This window comes from Pipistrellus kuhlii, unplaced genomic scaffold (genome assembly GCF_014108245.1).
Source record: "Pipistrellus kuhlii isolate mPipKuh1 unplaced genomic scaffold, mPipKuh1.p scaffold_m20_p_11, whole genome shotgun sequence".
In the NCBI taxonomy this organism is placed as follows: Eukaryota; Metazoa; Chordata; class Mammalia; order Chiroptera; family Vespertilionidae; genus Pipistrellus; species Pipistrellus kuhlii.
In genome coordinates this window covers 51,402,981-51,421,460 of record NW_023425416.1, presented here as the reverse complement: position 1 = coordinate 51,421,460, position 18,480 = coordinate 51,402,981, and the positions used below count along the sequence as shown (strand labels likewise).

At 71.9% G+C, this 18,480-nt stretch overlaps 2 protein-coding genes across 9 annotated transcripts in view; both read left to right on the top strand.

Annotated features, from left to right (window-relative positions):
* GNAI2 (G protein subunit alpha i2) overlaps positions 1–18,480 on the top strand; it is a 32,762-nt gene that overhangs the window by 10,620 nt on the left and 3,662 nt on the right. The window contains exons 2-9 of one of the 5 annotated variants that reach the window (XR_006741183.1): positions 1,830–1,872; positions 2,006–2,147; positions 2,271–2,431; positions 4,280–4,408; positions 4,727–4,856; positions 4,959–5,112; positions 5,381–5,666; positions 7,081–7,889. Coding sequence is in view for 4 of the 5 variants with exons in the window: in XM_036432230.2 (XP_036288123.1) it covers positions 1,830–1,872; positions 2,006–2,147; positions 2,271–2,431; positions 4,280–4,408; positions 4,727–4,856; positions 4,959–5,112; positions 5,381–5,571 (950 nt within the window). In the remaining variant the exon portion in view is untranslated. Of the gene's footprint in view, positions 1–1,829; positions 1,873–2,005; positions 2,148–2,270; positions 2,432–4,279; positions 4,409–4,726; positions 4,857–4,958; positions 5,113–5,380; positions 5,667–7,076; positions 7,890–18,480 lie in introns of those variants that run through there. The other 4 variants (XM_036432230.2, XM_045579568.1, XM_045579567.1 and 1 more) reach the window with 4 other exon arrangements.
* SEMA3B (semaphorin 3B) overlaps positions 11,517–18,480 on the top strand; it is an 11,268-nt gene continuing 4,304 nt past the window's right edge. Inside the window, exons 1-11 of one of the 4 annotated variants that reach the window (XM_045579558.1) lie at positions 11,517–11,692; positions 15,081–15,292; positions 15,858–16,015; positions 16,088–16,150; positions 16,483–16,602; positions 16,674–16,767; positions 16,880–16,999; positions 17,610–17,755; positions 17,838–17,949; positions 18,054–18,123; positions 18,189–18,333. In XM_045579558.1, the coding sequence (XP_045435514.1) occupies positions 11,532–11,692; positions 15,081–15,292; positions 15,858–16,015; positions 16,088–16,150; positions 16,483–16,602; positions 16,674–16,767; positions 16,880–16,999; positions 17,610–17,755; positions 17,838–17,949; positions 18,054–18,123; positions 18,189–18,333 (1,401 nt within the window). In that variant the 5' untranslated portion in view covers positions 11,517–11,531. Of the gene's footprint in view, positions 11,693–15,080; positions 15,293–15,857; positions 16,016–16,087; positions 16,151–16,482; positions 16,603–16,667; positions 16,768–16,879; positions 17,000–17,609; positions 17,756–17,837; positions 17,950–18,053; positions 18,124–18,188; positions 18,334–18,480 lie in introns of those variants that run through there. The other 3 variants (XM_036432203.2, XM_045579559.1, XM_036432206.2) reach the window with 3 other exon arrangements.

Below are 18,480 nucleotides of genomic sequence, written 5' to 3'. Positions count from 1 at the left end.
AGCGGGAGAGCTGTCGCTCTGGTGTCGGGTCGCCCGGATGGGATGGCGTGTGGATCTGACCGGTCACCGCACATCCTGGGCCTCCGCTGCCTGACCCTGACCCTGACCCTGGCCCTGGCCGAGACTCCGCCTCCGAGGCTCCGGCCCCTCCCACCTGCCCCGTGGGGAATCCGGGGCCGGAGGGACGCTCACGCAGTCACGGGCGGTCAGTCAGCAGGTGGGTGAGGGCGGCGGGTGCTGGCTGCTCCGAGGGACTGGGGCCTCCGGTGCCCAAGGCCTGACCCCATCAAGGGCCTCACTGCCCGTGATGCCAGGCAGCTGGTGGCGCCTGTGAGGGGAGCCCAGACCTTCTTGGGGTTCCCTGTGTTGGGAACACACCCGGGGCCACAGCTGCTCGGCTCCTGGCCGTGTGTGCTCTGGGCGCGGGGCGGGCGGCCGCGGGCTCTGCTGCTGCCGGGAGGGCCCTGGGACTGCGGGCGTGACCGTGGGCCGGCCACACGGCTGTGCCCTGTACGGCAGCCCAGCTCCCTCCCAGCCAGGTGGGCTGAGCAGAGCAGGTGGTTCCTTGGTGGGCGGGACGGGCCTGGAGCAGCCTCTGCCGGAGCGGGCGCTCCTCGTGCTCTGCTGAGGTCATCGTTGCTGTTACTCTTTCTCTGTTTTATTGATTTCGGAGAGGACGGAAGGGGGGGAGAGAGAAACATCCGCGATGAGAGAGAATCGTGGATCGGCTGCCGCCTGCACGCCCCACACTGGGGATCGAGCCGCCATCCGGGCCGTAGGCGACGCTCAGCCCGAGCCCCCGGCCAGCCTAGTGCTGTTCTTCTTGTCGCTCCGTTGGTTTGCGTGTCGCCACTCCATCCTCTGAGGCGTCTTCACTGACCCAGGGCCAGAGTCCCCACGCGGGGCCTCCCACTCCCCGCTGCGCTGCTCAGAGGCGCAGACCCGCCCCCCTCCGTGGTCAGGAGGGTGGGGCAGGCGCGCCCCACAAGGAGGACTCCGTGGGCCAGGGCCGGGCTGGAAAGGCAGTGCCGGGCACAGGCCGTGTGATGGCAGCGATGGGGCCGGGGTAGCCAGGCAGTGGGCATCGGCTGGGAGGGTGAGCTGGGTCCAGCCGAGGTGCCTTCGCCTGGAGCTGGGGGGAGCAGGGAGGGGGGGGGCCCTGTCCCGCCCCTCCACCCCCTGTGGGCACCCTTCCCTGTGGACCTGGCTGTGTGGGAGGTCACCGCCGAGTCTGCTGTTGTAACTCCCAGCATCGTCCCCAGGCCTGGGCCCTCACTGGAGGAGGACTGGGCCTCTGCATCCTGCTCCTGGGACTTCACTTGTCGGAGCCACGGGGAGACGGGTGGGTCTGCCAGGCCAGGGAGCAGTGAGCACGGTGTGCGTGCCGTCATGCCTGCGTGTGTTACACGGCCCGGCCCCCGCCCGGCTCCATCTGCTCAGGGCGGACCTGGGCCGGGTCTGGAGACAAGAGCATCACGCCATGCCCTCCCTGCCCTTGGCAGCCACGCCGGGTGTGGGCGGAGGCGCCTTCCTGCCAGCGCTGCCAGAGCGATGGCAGGGCGCCTCCTGCAGGCCGCGGGGAGCACGGCGGGCTGTGGTGCTGCGGAGAGGCCACCATAGGGCGCCAGTGTCTCGGTGCTTTGACTACACAGCCCCGCCAGCTGCAGCCCCTCCTGCCTCCATCTCCCCCTCCTCCACCCCCCCAGCCCCCACCTCCCCGTGCAGTTGGTGGGGGGGTGAGCGCGGCTCCAGGGCTTCAGGCGGCTGGGCCCTCGGGGCCGTGGGGCCCAGGCTGCCCCCTGACCCGCACCCTCTGCCCTCCGTTCCAGGTGCCGGGGAGTCGGGGAAGAGCACCATCGTCAAGCAGATGAAGTGAGTGCCACGTGTGGGGGCCTCCCAGCCTCAGTCTCCCCTCTCCTGGGCCTGGCCACCCGACCTTGGGCTCCGGGGGGAGGGGTCCCTGCAGGCCCCGCCCCCGGTGACCATTAACCCGCCCCTGGTGCAGGATCATCCACGAGGACGGCTACTCGGAGGAGGAGTGCCGGCAGTACCGGGCCGTCGTCTACAGCAATACCATCCAGTCCATCATGGCCATCGTCAAGGCCATGGGCAACCTGCAGATCGACTTCGCCGACCCCTCCCGGGCGGTACGTGGACCCCCCCGCCCCCCCCCCGCCCCTCCACCAGGCCCCAGGGCACGTCACGGCCTGGGGGGCCTGAGGGCCCCGTTCCCGGGCCTCCTGCCCTCCAACCGCTGCCCCCGCCCCCAGGACGACGCCCGGCAGCTGTTCGCGCTGTCCTGCTCGGCTGAGGAGCAGGGCGTGCTCCCCGAGGACCTGTCTGGCGTCATCCGGCGGCTCTGGGCCGACCACGGAGTGCAGGCCTGCTTCAGCCGAGCCCGGGAGTACCAGCTCAACGACTCGGCCGCCTAGTGAGTGCTGGCGGGCGGGCGGGCGGCTGCTGCGCCTGCAGCTGGGACGTCAGCTTTCGGGGCTGGCGGGGGCGGGAGGCTTGGTGTGTGGAGGCCGGGAGGAGGCCAGGGTGGGCTTACAGAGCTGTCCCCTGCGGCGCCGGCGGCTCCTCTGCCCTCACACACCGTCGTTCTAAAGAAGCGTTTGCCGCGCCCGCTCCGGGCCAGGGCCTGCGCCAGGCCTCGGACCCGGGGCGGTGGAGCGGACAGGCCCCGGGGCAGGACCCCTCGGGGATCTGCGGTGGCGGCTGCCGGGGCAGGTCCAGCGAGGGGTGCCCCCGGGGAGTCTGCCCTGGAGGGGGGGGCAGAGCCCACAGGCAGGGCACAGCCTGTGCCAGCTCCCGGGTGAAGTGCTGACGGGCCTGCGGTCACGGGAAGTTCAGGCGGAGACACGGAGGGGAGGCCGGTCTGGCCGTGACACGTGTGGGTGGAGCGCAGGACCCGCCTCAGAGCCTGGAGGCCCAGCTGCAGGACGCGCCCTCGCCGCCTTTCCTGGAGGACCTGCCACCTGCCAAGCCTGGCGCAGGCGCCGGGTGCCCGCGAGGAGCAGAACAGGCAGGCCGGCGGCCAGTGCTGAGGGGCAGGGCCTTGGGCGGCACCCATGGGCCCTGGACGGTGCCCCCAGATAGGCTGAGACCCGGACTCGCCTCCTCCTGGCGCGTAGGTACCACGCCCCGATGCCCACCCGGCCGCGGGCAGGAGCGGTGGGAGGCATGCCTGCTGGCTGTGTGACCCCCGAGCCCTGGCCGTTATGTGGGCAGCCCCCGCCTCGCAGAGGCCTGAACCCCTGTGAGCGCACCCCGTTCCCCCCTCCCCCCGGCATGCTGCACAGTCTCACCAGACACGGGCCTCAGGCCTCTGCACTGCCCTCCACTGTCACAGGCTCAGCACCGGCAGAGCTGTGGGCCTGTCAATCGTCGCCACTCAGTGCCCAGGCCTCAGGGAGGGCGGGCGAGAGCCGCCTGCCAGGCCCCTTCCCACTCGCCCCGTTCCCTTCTCCTTCCCGTCAGCGCCCGCTGGGTGCCGGCTGTGCTGGGTGGGGATGGGGCCGTGGACGCGGCCTGCTCTCCCGGCGGGTTTACGTCTTCACTGCGGGTGGGGGGACTGGGACACCCCCCTCTCCTCAGCGACCTCCAGGCGCCCTCGGCAGCGGGCCCCTGGGTGAGCCCCCCGTTGAGAAGGGGAGTCTGCTGTGCAGCCACCGGGGGCCCAGACCGGAGGCGCTGGGGCGGGGCCTGGTGTGGAGGTTACAGCACATGCGTCACAGTCCCCACGGCTCTTCCTGTTTTTCTGTTCTGTCTGTGTCTCTGAGGTCATTTCCCTCTGGCCGGGCTGCTGGTGGGAACCGAGGGCCGGCCCGGCGGCCCTGCCCCAGGAGCAGGACATCAGCCCCGGCCCAGCCCCGGACACGCAGGACAGCAGGCTGGCCAGGGCCTGGCCGGGCGGCTGGTGCTGACGGGACTAATAAGGGAGCTGGCACATGAAGCCCCTGTGGTGCCCTCCCGAGGAGCCCAGGCAGTGGGTGCTGGGCAAGAGCCCCCCGGCCTGGCAGGCCTAGCTGCCCAACCGCCCAGCCCCACACGGCTGACACCATTACTGCAGATTGGCACCCCAAGCCCCTCCCGCCCCTCCCCTGCACGCCATCCCGGCCCCGAGGCAGGCCTGGCTGGGACCGGTGCAGGCGGGGCCGGCCACAGGCCCCCAGCTGCCCTCTGGCCTGACCAGCAGGGGGAGCCAGGGGTTCCGGCCCCGCGGTGCCTGCAGGTCAGGAGGCCCCTGCTGCCCCCTGACGCCCCCCCGCCCTTCCAGCTACCTGAACGACCTGGAGCGCATCGCCCAGAGCGACTACATCCCCACCCAGCAGGACGTGCTGCGCACCCGCGTGAAGACCACCGGCATCGTGGAGACCCACTTCACCTTCAAGGACCTGCACTTCAAGTGAGCAGGCGGCCGGGCGGCCGGGCGGTCGGCCGGGCGGGCGGGGGAGCGCGGCCGCCAGCCCCGGTGACGAGAGGGGCTTCCCGGGGCTGCTCCTGCACCCCCAGCCCCACTCCCACCTGCTCTGCCCACAGCCTCACCCTGCGGGCCACACCTTCCCTGGCCCGGAGGTGGGGGAAGGGAACAAGAGTGGGGCCCGGGCGGGTGGCCGCTGGCGCCGAGCGGCCCTGTCCTCAGTGGCCAACCTGGGAGAGGTGCGGGGACCCTCCCGGAAGCCCCCGTCCCCCGTCCCCGGAGCTGAGGGGCCTGTGTCCGCAGGATGTTCGACGTGGGCGGCCAGCGGTCGGAGCGGAAGAAGTGGATCCACTGCTTCGAAGGCGTGACAGCCATCATCTTCTGCGTGGCCCTGAGCGCCTACGACCTCGTGCTGGCGGAGGATGAGGAGATGGTGAGCCCAGAGACCGTGGGGGCGGGGGTGTGGGTGTGTGAGGGGGGGAAGGGGGAGCGGAGGGAGATAGGGGGGGTGCTGACCGCGCCGTCCCGCCCCCAGAACCGCATGCACGAGAGCATGAAGCTGTTCGACAGCATCTGCAACAACAAGTGGTTCACGGATACGTCCATCATCCTCTTCCTCAACAAGAAGGACCTGTTCGAGGAGAAGATCACGCACAGCCCCCTGACCATCTGCTTCCCCGAGTACACAGGTGGGCTGGCCTCAGGGGCCTGGGGCCGCTGGCTCACAGCGCCCCCTGCTGGGCAGGAGGGTCACTGCGGGGCCCTTGGTCTGGCGGGTGCTTTGGGACTTCGGTAGCTGTGTCAGCAGATGGGCCTTCTCCCCACCCTGGGGCGGACCCTTCGTGTGCCCGTGGCATCCTCCTGCACACAGACGTGTCCGCTCACACGCTCCCGTGCACACGCGCACACCCGTCTGCCATGGGCATGCGCAGCAGTCTCACCGCTCCGCCTCCTCAGGGGCCAACAAGTACGAGGAGGCAGCCGGCTACATCCAGAGCAAGTTTGAGGACCTGAACAAGCGCAAGGACACCAAGGAGATCTACACACACTTCACCTGCGCCACCGACACCAAGAACGTGCAGTTTGTCTTCGACGCCGTCACCGACGTCATCATCAAGAACAACCTGAAGGACTGCGGCCTCTTCTGAGGGCGGCCCCTGGCCGGACGGTGAGCCGCGGGCCGGCAGGGAGCCGGGGGCCGGCAGGGAGCCGGGGGGCCGGACGGTGAGCCGCGGGCCGGACGGTGAGCCGCGGGCCGGCAGGGAGCCGCGGGCCGGCAGGGAGCTGGGGGGCCGGCAGGGAGCTGGGGGCCGGCAGGGAGCTGGGGGCCGGCAGGGAGCCGCGGGCCGGCAGGGAGCTGGGGGCCGGCAGGGAGCTGGGGGCCGGCAGGGAGCCGCGGGCCGGCAGGGAGCTGGGGGCCGGCAGGGAGCTGGGGGGACAGGCAGGGAGCTGGGGGCCAGGAAGGGAGCTGGGGGGCCAGGAAGGGAGCTGGGGGCCAGGCAGGGAGCTGGGGGCCGGCAGGGAGCTGGGGGGGGAGCCAGGCAGGGAGCTGGGGGGGGAGCCAGGCAGGGAGCTGGGGGGCCAGGCAGGGAGCTGGGGGGGGGGGCCAGGCAGGGAGCTGGGGGGGGAGCCAGGCAGGGAGCTGGGGGACCAGGCAGGGAGCTGGGGGGGGAGCCAGGCAGGGAGCTGGGGGGCTAGGCAGGGAGCTGGGGGCCCAGGCAGGGAGCTGGGGGGCCAGGCAGGGAGCTGGGGGGACAGGCAGGGGGCGGGGGGGACAGGCAGGGAGCTGGGGGGACAGGGTTGGGCCAGGCAGGGAGCTGGGGGGCGAGGCATGGAGCTGGGAGGACAGGGCTGGGCCAGGCAGGGAGCTGGAGAGGGACCGAGCAGGGCCAGGCAGGGAATGGGGGAAGGGACCAGGCAGGGAGCTGGGGGGGGGAGCCAGGCAGGGAGCTGGGGGGGAGCCAGGCAGGGAGCTCGGGGGACAGGAAGGAGCGGGGGGGGGGGGGGGAGCCAGGCAGGTGGCTGGGGGACAGGCAGGGAGCTGGGGGGCCAGGCAGGGAGCTGGGGGGCCAGGCAGGGAGCTGGGGGGACAGGCAGGCGGCTGGGGGCCAGGCATGGAGCTGGTAGGACAGGGCTGGGCCAGGCAGGGAGCTGGAGAGGGACCGAGCAGGGCCAGGCAGGGAATGGGGGAGGGGACCAGGCAGGGAGCTGGGAAGGGACTGAGCAGGGGTCCAGGTGATGCCCAGGGGGAGCAGAGGACGAGGGGCGCAGGCTGGCGGGTCAGGAGGGCCCCCGGTGCCTGGCCCCAGGAGGTGGACGGGCAGGCTGGGCTCTGCTGCCGGTGGCCGCCGCTCAGAGGCGCCTGGCCGTGTGCTGGGACAGAGCCAAAGGCTGTTCCCTTCCTCGGAGAGAACTCACTCCCTCACCACCTGCCACTCGGTGTGAGTGGCTCTGCTCCTCCCTCTCTGCTTCCCACCTTGAGGGTCTCTGAGGGCCTGGGGCGGCGGGAAGACTGCCAGCCTCAGAGAAAGCAGCAGCAGGCACTGGCTTCTGGGCGCCCGTGTGTTCCTGGTGACAGCGGCGGGAAAGGAGTGGTCATTGTCGGGCGGGAGGAGTCACAGTGTCTACCTCCTGACCAGGCCCTCCCCCACCCACAGGCCACCGGGAATCTGCTCCCCCAGTTCCTGAGGAAGATGGGGGCACGAGGACCACGCCCCCCACCGCCCTCCCCACGCTTCCCCCTCTCTGTTCTTGGCTCCTCTGTCGCCTCCCTCAGCTCCCGGGACCTGGGGAAGGGGTGCCACAGGCTTCCCGTTGGGAGCCTGCCCTTGTCCCAGTGCTGGGAACAGCGGGTGCCCCTCCTGGGCATCGCGCTGGGGGTAGCCCTGGTCTCGTCCTGTGGTGAGGGAGGGGGCACCGCCAGCCTGGGACCCGGTCACCCAGCCCAGCCCCTGGCCCGCCCAAGGCCAGATGTTTACAGGAGCCTCCTGCCCCCACCCCGCCCCAGCGAGGAGGCCCCACAGGAAAAGCACAAGCAGCGTGAGACGCCACCATTCCGAGACACAGGCCACCCGCTCATCCTCGTCGCTTTTTAAAAAATCGAAAGGAAAAAAACCCGCAAACTTAGAAAACTTTTTAGAGGAAAAACTATTTAAAACTGTCCGGTCCTGACCGGCTCCCCAGCCCCATTCGAGCAACTCCGTGCCTTGAGTGTGTCTGTGTGTTTACACCCGTCCTCTGCTGGCTGCCCCTGGCGGCCCGCCACACCGGCCCGCGGCTGCCGGCCTCCCAGGCCTGCCCAGGCCGGGGCCCCACTAACCTCCCTGACGCCCTCGGCTAACCTAGGAAGCGCGGCCTCTGCCCTCCCCCAGGTCGGCCTTCAGCCTTGAACACTTCCTTGCTTTTTTCACGTTTTATGGAATTGTCCACCGGGTTTGAAATAATAAAATGTAGAAAGAAAAACACCCAGGACTGCTCTGCTGCCTTCTTTCTGGGGGGCAAGGCAGGCTGCGTGCCACGGCGATGGTGCTGTGGGCCCTCGGCCTCACAGCCGCCGGGTCAGGCCCAAGACTGGCACTCCGTATGTCGCCCCTCTCTCCCAGCACCTCGGCGTCCGGGGGGGGGGCAGCATGGCGTGCCAGGGGGCACATTTCCAAGGACAGGAGCAGAGAGGGGCAGGGACGTCAGGGCTAGGCTCCCAGGCCCAGGGCCCAGGCTGGCCGCACCCCCTGCGCCCACATCTCCCATCGGACGTGTTGCCCTGAGCCCTGCCCAGAACTGAGGCGCCGTGGGCTTGACTGGACAAAGTTGGGGACAGTGGGGCTCTGCCCAGAGGTGCCCCTCCAAACCTGATGTGGGCAGGTGGCCACCCTTCCCCCACGCTGGGACCAGGCTCCAGGAAAGGGAGCTGGCGGGGGGGGGGGGGGGGACTGGGGAGGGTCCCCCGGTGCCGCAGAAGGGAACTGGCTGATGGCCGCGGGGCCTGGGGCGGCCAGCCCAGCTCTGCAGGACCCGCAGCCCGGCCAGCCCGGAAGCGGCCCGCGGGCGGGCGGGCGGGGAGCGCGCTTCTGCCCGCGGCCGCCAGAGGGCGCCGTCACCCGCGCTCGCCGCACGCCGGCCCGGTGACGTCACGGGGTCCCGCGGAGGCCGCGGGCACAAAGGCGCTTTGTGGGCCGCGGGGCTCGGGCTCGGCGCGGGACAAAGCGCCCCGGTCGGGGTCGGGGTCGGCGCCGTGGAGGCGGGGAGGGGAGGGAGGGGAGGGCGGGGAGGGGAGGGGAGGGCGGGGAGGGCGGGGGGGGAGGGGAGGGGAGGGGAGGGCGGGTGGGGCCCGGCCCGCCTCCGCACACCTGCGGGCGCCCCGAAGCCGGGGGCCGGGTCCCCGATGCTGGCGGGAGAAGAGAGGCTGCAGCCGCCCGCCCGCCCCGTCGGAAGGAGCCGAACGCGCCCCGGCCGCGCCCCGCCGGTCCCGGGCCTTTCCTGCTGCCCCTGCCTGCGGGCTGGGGCTGACACAGGGGCAGGCCCGCCCCGAACTGGCATCCCTACCCCCGCCCCCCGGCCGGGCCCGGACCGAGGCCCAGCAGGCGGGCGCCGTGCCCCCCGCAGAGGCCTGCCAGCAGGAAGCGGCCCAGGAGCCGGTTCCTCTCTTCCCTCCGGGCCCTGCACAGAGGGGCCATTGAGGCTGGCATTGTCTGCTGGGCGCGCCCTCCCGGGTGGCCCACGCAGGGTCTGGCCAACATCCCCTCGTCCTGCCGGCAGTGGTCCTGGGTGGGGTCCTGGCAAGCAGGGCCTCCCGGGGTGCAGACCACTCCCCCCACCTGCCCGTGGCCTTCCTGCCCGGCTCCGGCTTCTGGGGCACAAGGCCCCATTGTCCCGGCGCTGGCGGGGGCGGCCTCAATGCCGCCCTGTCCCTGGCAGTTGGGAAATTCCCAGCCGTGGAGGTGGCAGGCTGGGGGCATCGCAGGTGCCGGTACCCCAACAGGAGGGAGTCCATGAGGCCGCCTCCTGGGGATCCCCACTGCCCGTGGCCATCCGGCCCCTGGGAGCAGCTGGCGGGGGAGGCAGATTCAGTGCCCCGAGCTCTCCCAGCCCAGGAGGCCCCTCCTCCCGCCGGCCGGGCACCTTCAGCGGGCAGGGCCAGGCAGGGACCCCGCCCCTGCTCCCAGACCAGCGCGGGTCCCAGTGTGCGGGGAGCGGGGCAAGGGGAGGCAGGGGGGGGGGCTGACGCCCACCAGAGAGATGCCCCAAGGCGGACCCACCTTCCGGAGGCCGCTCCTCCGAACACTCGCTGGGGCTCTGCTGGACGTTTATCCTCAGCCCCCTGGCCGGACGGTCAGCTGGGAAGACAGACAGGCTCCCAGTCAGAGGCCGAAGGGCCGAGGGCAGCCACGCCCAGCTCCCCTGGCCCACACCCCGCCCCAGCAGGTGCTGCGAGGCCCCAGACCGGCTGTGGGACCGGAGGGGCCTTGTTAGGACTGGCTCTGAGGCTGCAGGGGCTGCGAGGCCTGGAGGAGGCCCTGACCCCGTCCCAGGCCGCCCCGTGGTGGTGGCTCGTCCCGAAGCCTCTGGAGCAGCCCCTCTCCCCACCCAGGGCGCCAGGCCAGCCCCAAGGCTGGAGGCGTCAAGCCACACCTGGACTGCAGCCACTGGGCGGGGGGAGGGGGGGCAGGGCTGCAGTGTCTGTCGCCTGAGCTCCGGCCCAGGCGCCTCCCAGACTGCCGCCCCATCCGGCCTCTCCCCCAAAAGCCATCCCGGGCCTCCTCCCTGGTCCCGCCTCCCCCCAGCCCCTCGGAATGCCAGCTCCCACACACCCAGGGGGCCATGCCCACCAGCCACTGGGCTCCTCAGTCCGTCCCCCGGTGATGGGCACAGGGGGCCGGGGGCAGGGCCTGGACCCCTTGCTGGCGCTGCAGCCCACAGGTGACCGTGCTGAGGGGGAGGGGGGTACAGGGCGAAGGACAGGGAGGTGTCCCTTCTCCATTAGCCCCCTCGCCGTGGACTCAGCCGGCCCGGAGGCGGAGGGCTCCCGGCGGGCCCTGTCTCCGGCCGGCCTCCCGGCCTGGCCCTGCGGCCTGGGGCCCGGTGATGGCAGCTTCCCGCTCAGGCATCAGGGCGGCACAGGGCGGGCTGGGCGGCGAGGGGAGCGGAGGGGACGGAGGCAGCAGGTGGCCGAGGGGCGGGCTGGCACAGGAGGCACAGCCGGGCCTGGAAATCCTGGCCGGAAAAGAGCTGCTGCTCCTGGCAGCGGGGAGGCTGGGGCGCGGGCAGGCGGAAGGGCCGGGCAGGCAGGTGGTGAGGGCGCCAGGCTCCGGCCTGGGCCCCCCAGGCCTCACGAAGCCGGAGTCGGGGTGGCGGGTGAGGACGGGAGGCCATGGGGGGGCAGGGGAGGGAGAGTGGCAGAAAGACCCGGACACAGCCTGGGGCGGGCGAAGGGGTCAGGCTGAGGCTGCAGGGAGGAGGCGGGCCTGACCCCAGGGAGACTGAGGGCCTTCCAGAGCGGGGGCGGGGGGGCACCCTGGGGTGGCATTGTGGAGCGGGAAGACGGAGGAGCCCAGGGAGGAGGGAATGAGGGAGGGGAGGGTCAGGGATGTCGGTGTGCTGGGGGCGCGTAGAGGAGTGGGGGTTGGTGGCAGAGGGCAGGAGGGGAAGGGCGTCCTGGAGGCCCGGGTCTGGGTGCTGCAGGATGCCCGTGTGCCACCCTGTCAGCCCCGCTCCTACAGCCGAAGGACTGGTGAAGGGTTGAGGGGAGCATCTGAGAGGTTCCACTTCCTGGGGGACGCACAGCCTGGGAGCGGGGGTGTCAGCATTCATTCCGCCCCTCGCCAGCTCCTAGGGGGTCGCTCCCTGCCCCTCCCCGACCCTCCAGAGCCTCTGGAGCCCCCCACAGCCCTCCGGGGAGGGCAGGGAAGTGTTAATCATGCTGATGAGTGTCCACTGGGCCGCGTTCCTAGCAGGCCCTCCCCGCTCGCTCTCCCCGCCCCCCCAACCCCGCCAGGCTGTGGAGAAGGAGGGGAGGGGCGATGAGGAAAACAGGAGTGAGTGAGTGAAGAGCTGTGATGTGGCTGGGCAGGGGGGGCGCCCTCCCGGAGGGGCTGACCTCAGCCGGGGAGGAATGTGCGGGAGGCGGAGGGCAGGGCGGAGCGGAGGGGGCAGGGCGGCACGGAGGCCGGGGTTCCCGTGGCCCCGCCCCCGCCCCTCCACCTCAGCTCTGACATGGCCCTCGGGAGGACCGGGCGCCGGGCGAGGAGGGGAGGAGCTGATCTTTCCAGAAAGGTGGGCCAGGGCCGGGGAGCGTGGCACCAGGCTGGGGGGGCTGGGTGGCAGCGTGTCCGGGGACTTGGGCCTCAGGCTCTCTCCAGCGCCCCCCCCAGTCCCCAGGGAGCACATCCCAGTGCCCACGTGACAGAGGGCAGGGGAGCGCAGGCTGATGGCTAAAGCAGGTGTGAGTGCGGCCAGGGGCCCGCCCGGCGGGCCGGACGGAAGTCTGACCCCAGCCCAGCGCCCAGAGGCCCGGGGCAGGCCCGGCGGGGCGGGGGCGGGGGCGGCGGCAGGTGCTGGGCTTGGCTCAGCCAACCAGGCATTTCCAGGAGGAAAAAGGGCAGCCTGGCAGCCGGTGCCCCTCACAGGTGGCACCAAGCACCAGGCAGCCCGTGCCCAGGGAGGCCCTGGCAGAGGGTGGAGGCCCGGAGCCAGCGTGGCCCAGGGCAGGGCTGCAGGCAGGGGTGGCCCAGGGCAGGATGCAGGCAGGGCCAGGGCCGTCAGCTGCCTCCGTGCTGGTCTGCCCCATGAAGTGGGGACCCAGCCCGGGCTGCCCGATCCCAGGATCCTGGGGGACTCCCGGAGCCCCAGTGACCTCGCCTGACCTTCTCCAGGAGGCCCTGCCCAGGAAGGACACCCGTGGGGCCTGGGACAGCCCGGGCCCCCGTCCTGGGGTCGCCCCTCCTGCAGGGCCCGGGGCACACGGGCTGTCTGCAGGAAGGGGGCGAGGCCCGGCCTCGGGGTGCAGGGGCAGCCCAGCCCGGTGGCGGCATTGAGCCCCGGGCTTTGGGAAGACGGGAGTGGGGTCCTGGCCCCATTTCTCACGAGGACCCGGGGCTGGGCCTGAAGACCCGAAGCCGGGGGGCAGGTAGGGGCAGCCGTGCGGGTGGGGCCTCAGCACTCGGTCTGGGCAGTTTGGGCGGACACTGGAAGCAGCCAAGGAATTCTGTTTGCCTGGCCTGGGGGGGCGGCCAGGTCCGGGGCACAGGCAGAGCCTGGCGGAGGCGAAGTGCATCCCGGAAGCCCAGAAGGTCATCCAGGGTGTGTCCCTCCTGACCCCTCCTTCCCCCACTGACCTCCCCTCCGCTGCCAGCCAGCCAGCTGGGCAGCAGGCACACCAGGCCTGAGGCTCAGGAAAGGGCCCTGACCCGCTCTGGCTGGCACAGACTTGGCTGCTCCAGGGCCCTCGCAGCCACCGCCTCCCTCGCTGACCCTGAGGCCATTCCAAGAGGATGCCTGTGGGTGGGGGGGAGCCCTGGCGTGTCCCCCCCAGCTGGGCCTGAGGTCCCCACTCCCTGTTGTCAACATTCAGCCTCCAGACAGGGTGTCCCCCAGACCCAGCTTCAGGCCCAATCCCTGGAGGCCCCTGTAAACAACGCCCCGTTGGGGACCTTGCTGGGCGCTGGGCGAGGGGCAGTCTTCCCCCCCCATTTCAACCAAGAAGACAGACCCAGAGCCCACCCTGCGCCCTCAGCTCCCAGCAGGGGTGAGGGACCCGAGGCCGCACCCTCAGGCCCGGGCGACGCGGGAGGGCCCAGACCCGGGTGCAGAGTGAGACCTCCCCCGCCCACCCGCTCCCATGGCAACCACGCCAGCAGCTGGCCGGTCCTGGCCACGTGGAGAGGACAGAGACTGGTCCCGAGGGCCAGCTGGGCGCCCCCCCATCCCAGCTGGCGCCCCCCCAGCGCCCAGCTGTGGAAGGACAGGTGAAGACTCCCTCCCGGGTGACCCTCCCAGCTGCCCCTCTGCCTGCCGCGCGCTGCCCGGGCCTGGGGGCGGGTCTTTACTGCCTCTTTCTCCTTCGCTTGGACTGGGAGCCCCACTTTCGCTGCTTGGGGCGCCCTGTTGCTGTGACCCCGACGGGGGTGTCTCCCCTATCCCCCCCCGCCCGTGCCCGCTCACTTTGGCCGCCCGGCCCCGCCGTCCAGGCCGCCTGCCCAGTCACCCGATCGACGGCAGGCGCGGGCGGAGGCGGCTCTTAAAGGGGCCGGCGGAGGGGCCCGGGCGTCTCCCTTCTCCAGGGGGGAGGGGCGGGGTGCTGGGGTTCTGTGGCCTCTGGGGAGGCGGCGGGTCCCCCAGCCCAGAGGAGGCAGCGGAAGTGTCAGCGGAGGGAAGGAGGGAGGGGGGGACAGAGGGAGGGGGCCAGCATGGGGGTTGGGGGGGCATGTGAGAGGTCCGCGAGCTGCGGAGCTGGCATGGCCCCCTGCAGCTGCACCCCTGCCCCATCCCATGCCGGGACCTGCCCCACCCAGGGCTCTGTGCCCGCACCTGCGCAGCCAGCCGAGCCTGTGGGGGGGCAGCGGAGGCTCTGGCTGGAGCGGTGGAGGGGCTCCCAGCGGGGACCGGGGCTGAGGCAGGGGAGGCGGGTTCGGGGGGAGGGGGACCGGGGCTGAGGCAGGGGAGGCGGGTTCGGGGGGGAGGGGGACCGGGGCTGAGGCAGGGGAGGCGGGTTCGGGGGACCTGCTGCCCTCGCTGGGGAGAGGCTGCCTCCTCTGGCCTTGGCTCTCTCCCTCCGTCCCTCCTGGGTCTGAGTCTGAGCTCAGAGTTTCTGTGTGACCAGCCCAGTCCGCTTCTGGGCGGGGAGAGGCCAGCTCAGCCGGCTGCTCCCTCCGTGCAGTAATCCTGACCCAGCGGCCCCCCATCCCAGCCGCAGGCCCCCCACCCCAGCGGACCCATCCCTGCAGTCTGGCTACGCCCAGGCTTCTGCCAGCCCTGGGGCTCCTCCGGTTGAAGGCAGGGGTGGGCTGCGGGTGTCTTGCTCAGCGTGTCCAGACACGCACACGTGCACACGTGCACACACTTGTGACACACCTACTACAGACACATCCATGAAGTGCATGCACCACGCAGACACACACCGCATAAACACGCAGACGATGCCGTGTGTGCACACACATGCACGCCACACATCTACATGTGTGATAAACGCCCATGCCACGTGGCCTTGTGCGTGTACACACACCACACACACGTGCGGAGCAGACACACAGAGGACCCTCAGGAGCATCCACACTCATGGACACCTGCACCCCTGGCTGCTCGGCCCCAGAGGCCGTCCCTGGCTGTGGGCGCAGCCGCCTGAGCCCCTCCAACGGGCACCGGCCCCTCTGACCTTCCCTCAGCCCCCGTCCCCGGGGCACGGGGCCTGGCCTGGGTCCCCCCCGTCCCCGGTCACGTCCCCCGGCGGGAAGCAGCCGGGAGTGAGCGCTGAGAGCGCGGCTGGGAGGGCGGTTTGGGGCGGGTGACGTGGTGGGGCGGGTGCTGCCGTGTGGGTGACCCCGGGTGCCGCGTGGTGTGCCTGTGGCTGTGGCCGGGCGGGCACCCCCGGGGGGAGGGCTCGGAGCGGGACGCGCCCCCGCCGCCTGCCCGGTGTAACCTGATCCGGCTCCCGGCGCCGCCCCAGCCGCGCCCTCCGCTCCTCTCCCAGACCCCGGGCAGAGTCCAGGGCGGCTGGAGGCTCCTCGCACAGGCTCTCGCCTGCCGGCGCCCGCTGCACCCTGAGCGCCCGGCCGGCGGGCGGGCGGGCCGCCATGATCGCGGCCCTGGTCCTGCTGGGGACGGCCGTGCTGGGGGCGGCCTCCCCGAGCCCACCCCGCCTCCGCTTCTCCTTCCGAGGTAGGTGCGCCTGGCGGGCGGGCCCGGGCCCCGGGGCGGGCGGGCGCTGTGCGGGCCGTGCCACCTGACCCGGTGGCCACCTGCGCCGGGATGGGGCCTCCCAGGCCGTCGCCAGTTCACCCTGCCCGGCCCCCCTCCCAGCCCCTCTGCTTTCCCAGGAAGACCCCGGTCTCCATGGCAACAGGTGCTGCCTCTGTGCCATCCGGATCGCAGGGAGGCTGGGATGTGGGGCCGTCGGAGCCCCTCCCTGCCGCTGCCCGGGAGCCGTTGCTAGGCACAGAGCCGGCTCCCGGCAGGACGGCCGGCAGAGCGCGCACCTGACTGGGGAGGCGGCTCCGGGCCCCGGGCCCGGCCCCCATGCCCTGCTGGGACGCTGCCTGAGGAGCACGGCCGTCCGCCGCCTTCCCCTCGGGGCGCGGGGGGGCACTGCCCACCTGGGAGCCTGCCCCTGGGTGGGCCTTCGCGGTGCGAGCTCAGTGCGTGAATTCACGTGCGTGCGGGCCTGAGAGAGGACAGACGGCTGGGGGGGGGGGGGCGCCGAGGTCTCAGGGCCCGTCCCCCCCAGAGCTGCAGGCCCAGCACGGGCTGCGGACCTTCCGGCTGCCCAGGACCTGCTGCTACGAGGCGCTGCTGGCGGACGAGGAGCGGGGACGCCTGTTCGTGGGCGCCGAGAACCACGTGGCCTCCCTGAGCCTGGACCACATCGGCAAGCGGCCCCGGAAGGTGGGCCCCGCACGCCCGGGCTGGGGGGGGAGTGACACCCCGAGCACAAGCCCTGACCTGCGCCCCCCCCAGCTGGCCTGGCCGGCGCCCGTGGAGTGGCGTGAGGAGTGCAACTGGGCCGGGAAGGACATTGGGGTGAGTGCCGGCTGCGGGGGCAGGAGGCGGACAGAGGCCTGTCTGTTGCTGGGGATGGGGGGAGGGGTTGAGGGGGCTGCGGCGGGAGGTGGTGAGTCAGGGTGGGGGCTCATGTGAACTTGGGGGCCTGAGTCACAGGGGCCAAGGCGGACCTTTGCTCCCCGGTGCCCATTCTGGTGGGAGGGGGCTGGGCTGGCCGGTCACCCGCAGGTCCCTGGAGCCCATTTGGTGCTTGCCTGAGCTGATGCAAAGGAAAGGAAGAGGTGAGAGCGGGAACCCCTGAAGGCCGCCTCCGGGGGGGCCCTCACTGTCACCCCCCGGCCGCCCGCTAGACGGAGTGCATGAACTTCGTGAAGCTGCTGCACGCCTACAACCGCTCCCACATGCTGGCCTGCGGCACCGGCGCCTTCCACCCCACCTGTGCCTTCCTGGAGGTGGGCCACCGGCCCGAGGTAAGGCAGAGCCGGGGCGGGGGGGGGGGGGGGGGAGGGGGCCTGGCAGTGACACCCTCCCCCGCCCCCAGGAGCCCGTGCTCCGCCTGGACCTCCGGCGGCTGGAGGACGGCAAGGGCAAGAGCCCTTATGACCCCCAGCACCGCGCGGCCTCCGTGCTGGTGGGTGAGTCCAACAGGCCCCGGACCTCACCAAGCCCCGAGCCCAACCCCCGAGCCCCAGCGCTCCCCAGGCCCCCGCGAGCGCCGTCCGCGGGGCTGAGCCCGGCCGTCTGCAGGGGGAGAGCTGTACTCCGGCGTGGCTGCAGACCTCATGGGCCGGGACTTCACCATCTTCCGCAGCCTGGGCCAGCGGCCGAGCCTCCGGACGGAGCCCCACGACTCCCGCTGGCTCAATGGTGAGCGGCTGGGGGCGGGGGGACCCTCATCCCCATCAGGGCAGCCGGTATCACGTGCTCCTTGAGTTCACAGACTTCCTCCCACCATCACTTCGACCCCAGCAGTGGTCCCGGACCAACGGTAGCTCAGGGAGGAGGGAAGGTGAGGAGGTCGGGTGAAGGAAGCCACTCCGCTGAGCCCCGGTGTGAGCTAACCACAGGGAGCAGCAGGATGGAGGGAAGAGGAACAGGTTTCCGGAGAGCAATGACACGGGCCCGGTGGTTGACTCTGAGGGATGGGACCCGGCAGAGTGTTTGCAGCTAGTGTGGGGCCTCTGCTTCCTGCTAGAGGATAAGATTCGTGAGGGAAGGTAGAACCGGAGACCCCATCTCCATCCTCTCTCAAACCACTGGCCTGGGGAACCCCCCCCCGAGGGCTGCCACTGGCGGGCATCCCGCTTCCTGCTTGCCCAGGTGGCCCGGCCTCTGCTGCCCTCCTGTGGCTGCTTCTGGACTCGCAGGCCCTGCTCTTCCTGACTCTGCCCGCCGCGGGGCACCATCTGTGGTCCCGGAGGCTGGGGACTCTCAGATGCTCGGACGGCGCTGACCCCTCACCTCTTCCCGCCGCCAGAGCCCAAGTTCCTGAAGGTCTTCTGGATCCCGGAGAGCGAGAACCCGGACGACGACAAGATCTACTTCTTCTTCCGCGAGTCGGCCGTGGAGGCCTCGCCGGCCCTGGGCCGCCGCTCTGTGTCCCGCGTCGGCCAGATCTGCCGGGTGAGGAGCCCGGGCCCGTCCTCGGCCCCGCGCCACCCCTGCCTTCGGGGCGCGGCCTCACCCCCTCCCACCGGCCCCACAGAACGACCTGGGCGGCCAGCGCAGCCTGGTCAACAAGTGGACCACGTTCCTGAAGGCGCGGCTGGCGTGCTCCGTGCCGGGCAGCGAGGGGGACGCGCACTTCGACCACCTCCGTGAGTGCGGGCGGGGGGTGGGCAGGGCACAGCCCGGGGCCTGGCCGGCCGGCCGGGCTGAGTGCCCTCCGCTGAGCGCCCTCCTCCAACGGGCCCGTCCGCAGAGGACGTGTTCCTGCTGCCCTCCAGGGACCGCTGGAACCCGCTGCTCTACGCCGTCTTCTCCGCGTCCAGGTGAGGGCCGGGCGGGGGGCGGGCGCCTGGCTCCGCGGGCCGTCACTCTCTGCTTCCTCCCGCAGCGGCGTGTTCCAGGGCTCGGCCGTGTGCGTGTACAGCATGAGCGACGTGCGCCGCGCCTTCCTGGGGCCCTTCGCTCACAAGGAGGGGCCCACGCACCAGTGGGTGTCCTACCAGGGCCGCGTCCCGTACCCCCGGCCCGGCATGGTACGTCCCGGGACCCTCCCCACCCACTCCCTGCCTCTGGGGTCTCCTGGTTCATTGTGGCTTCTGCCTTGTGTTATGGGGGGGGGAGTCATGTCATCAGATGGGGCTTCTCCGGGGAAGGCAGTGTCTCCTCTGCAGACACCCAGG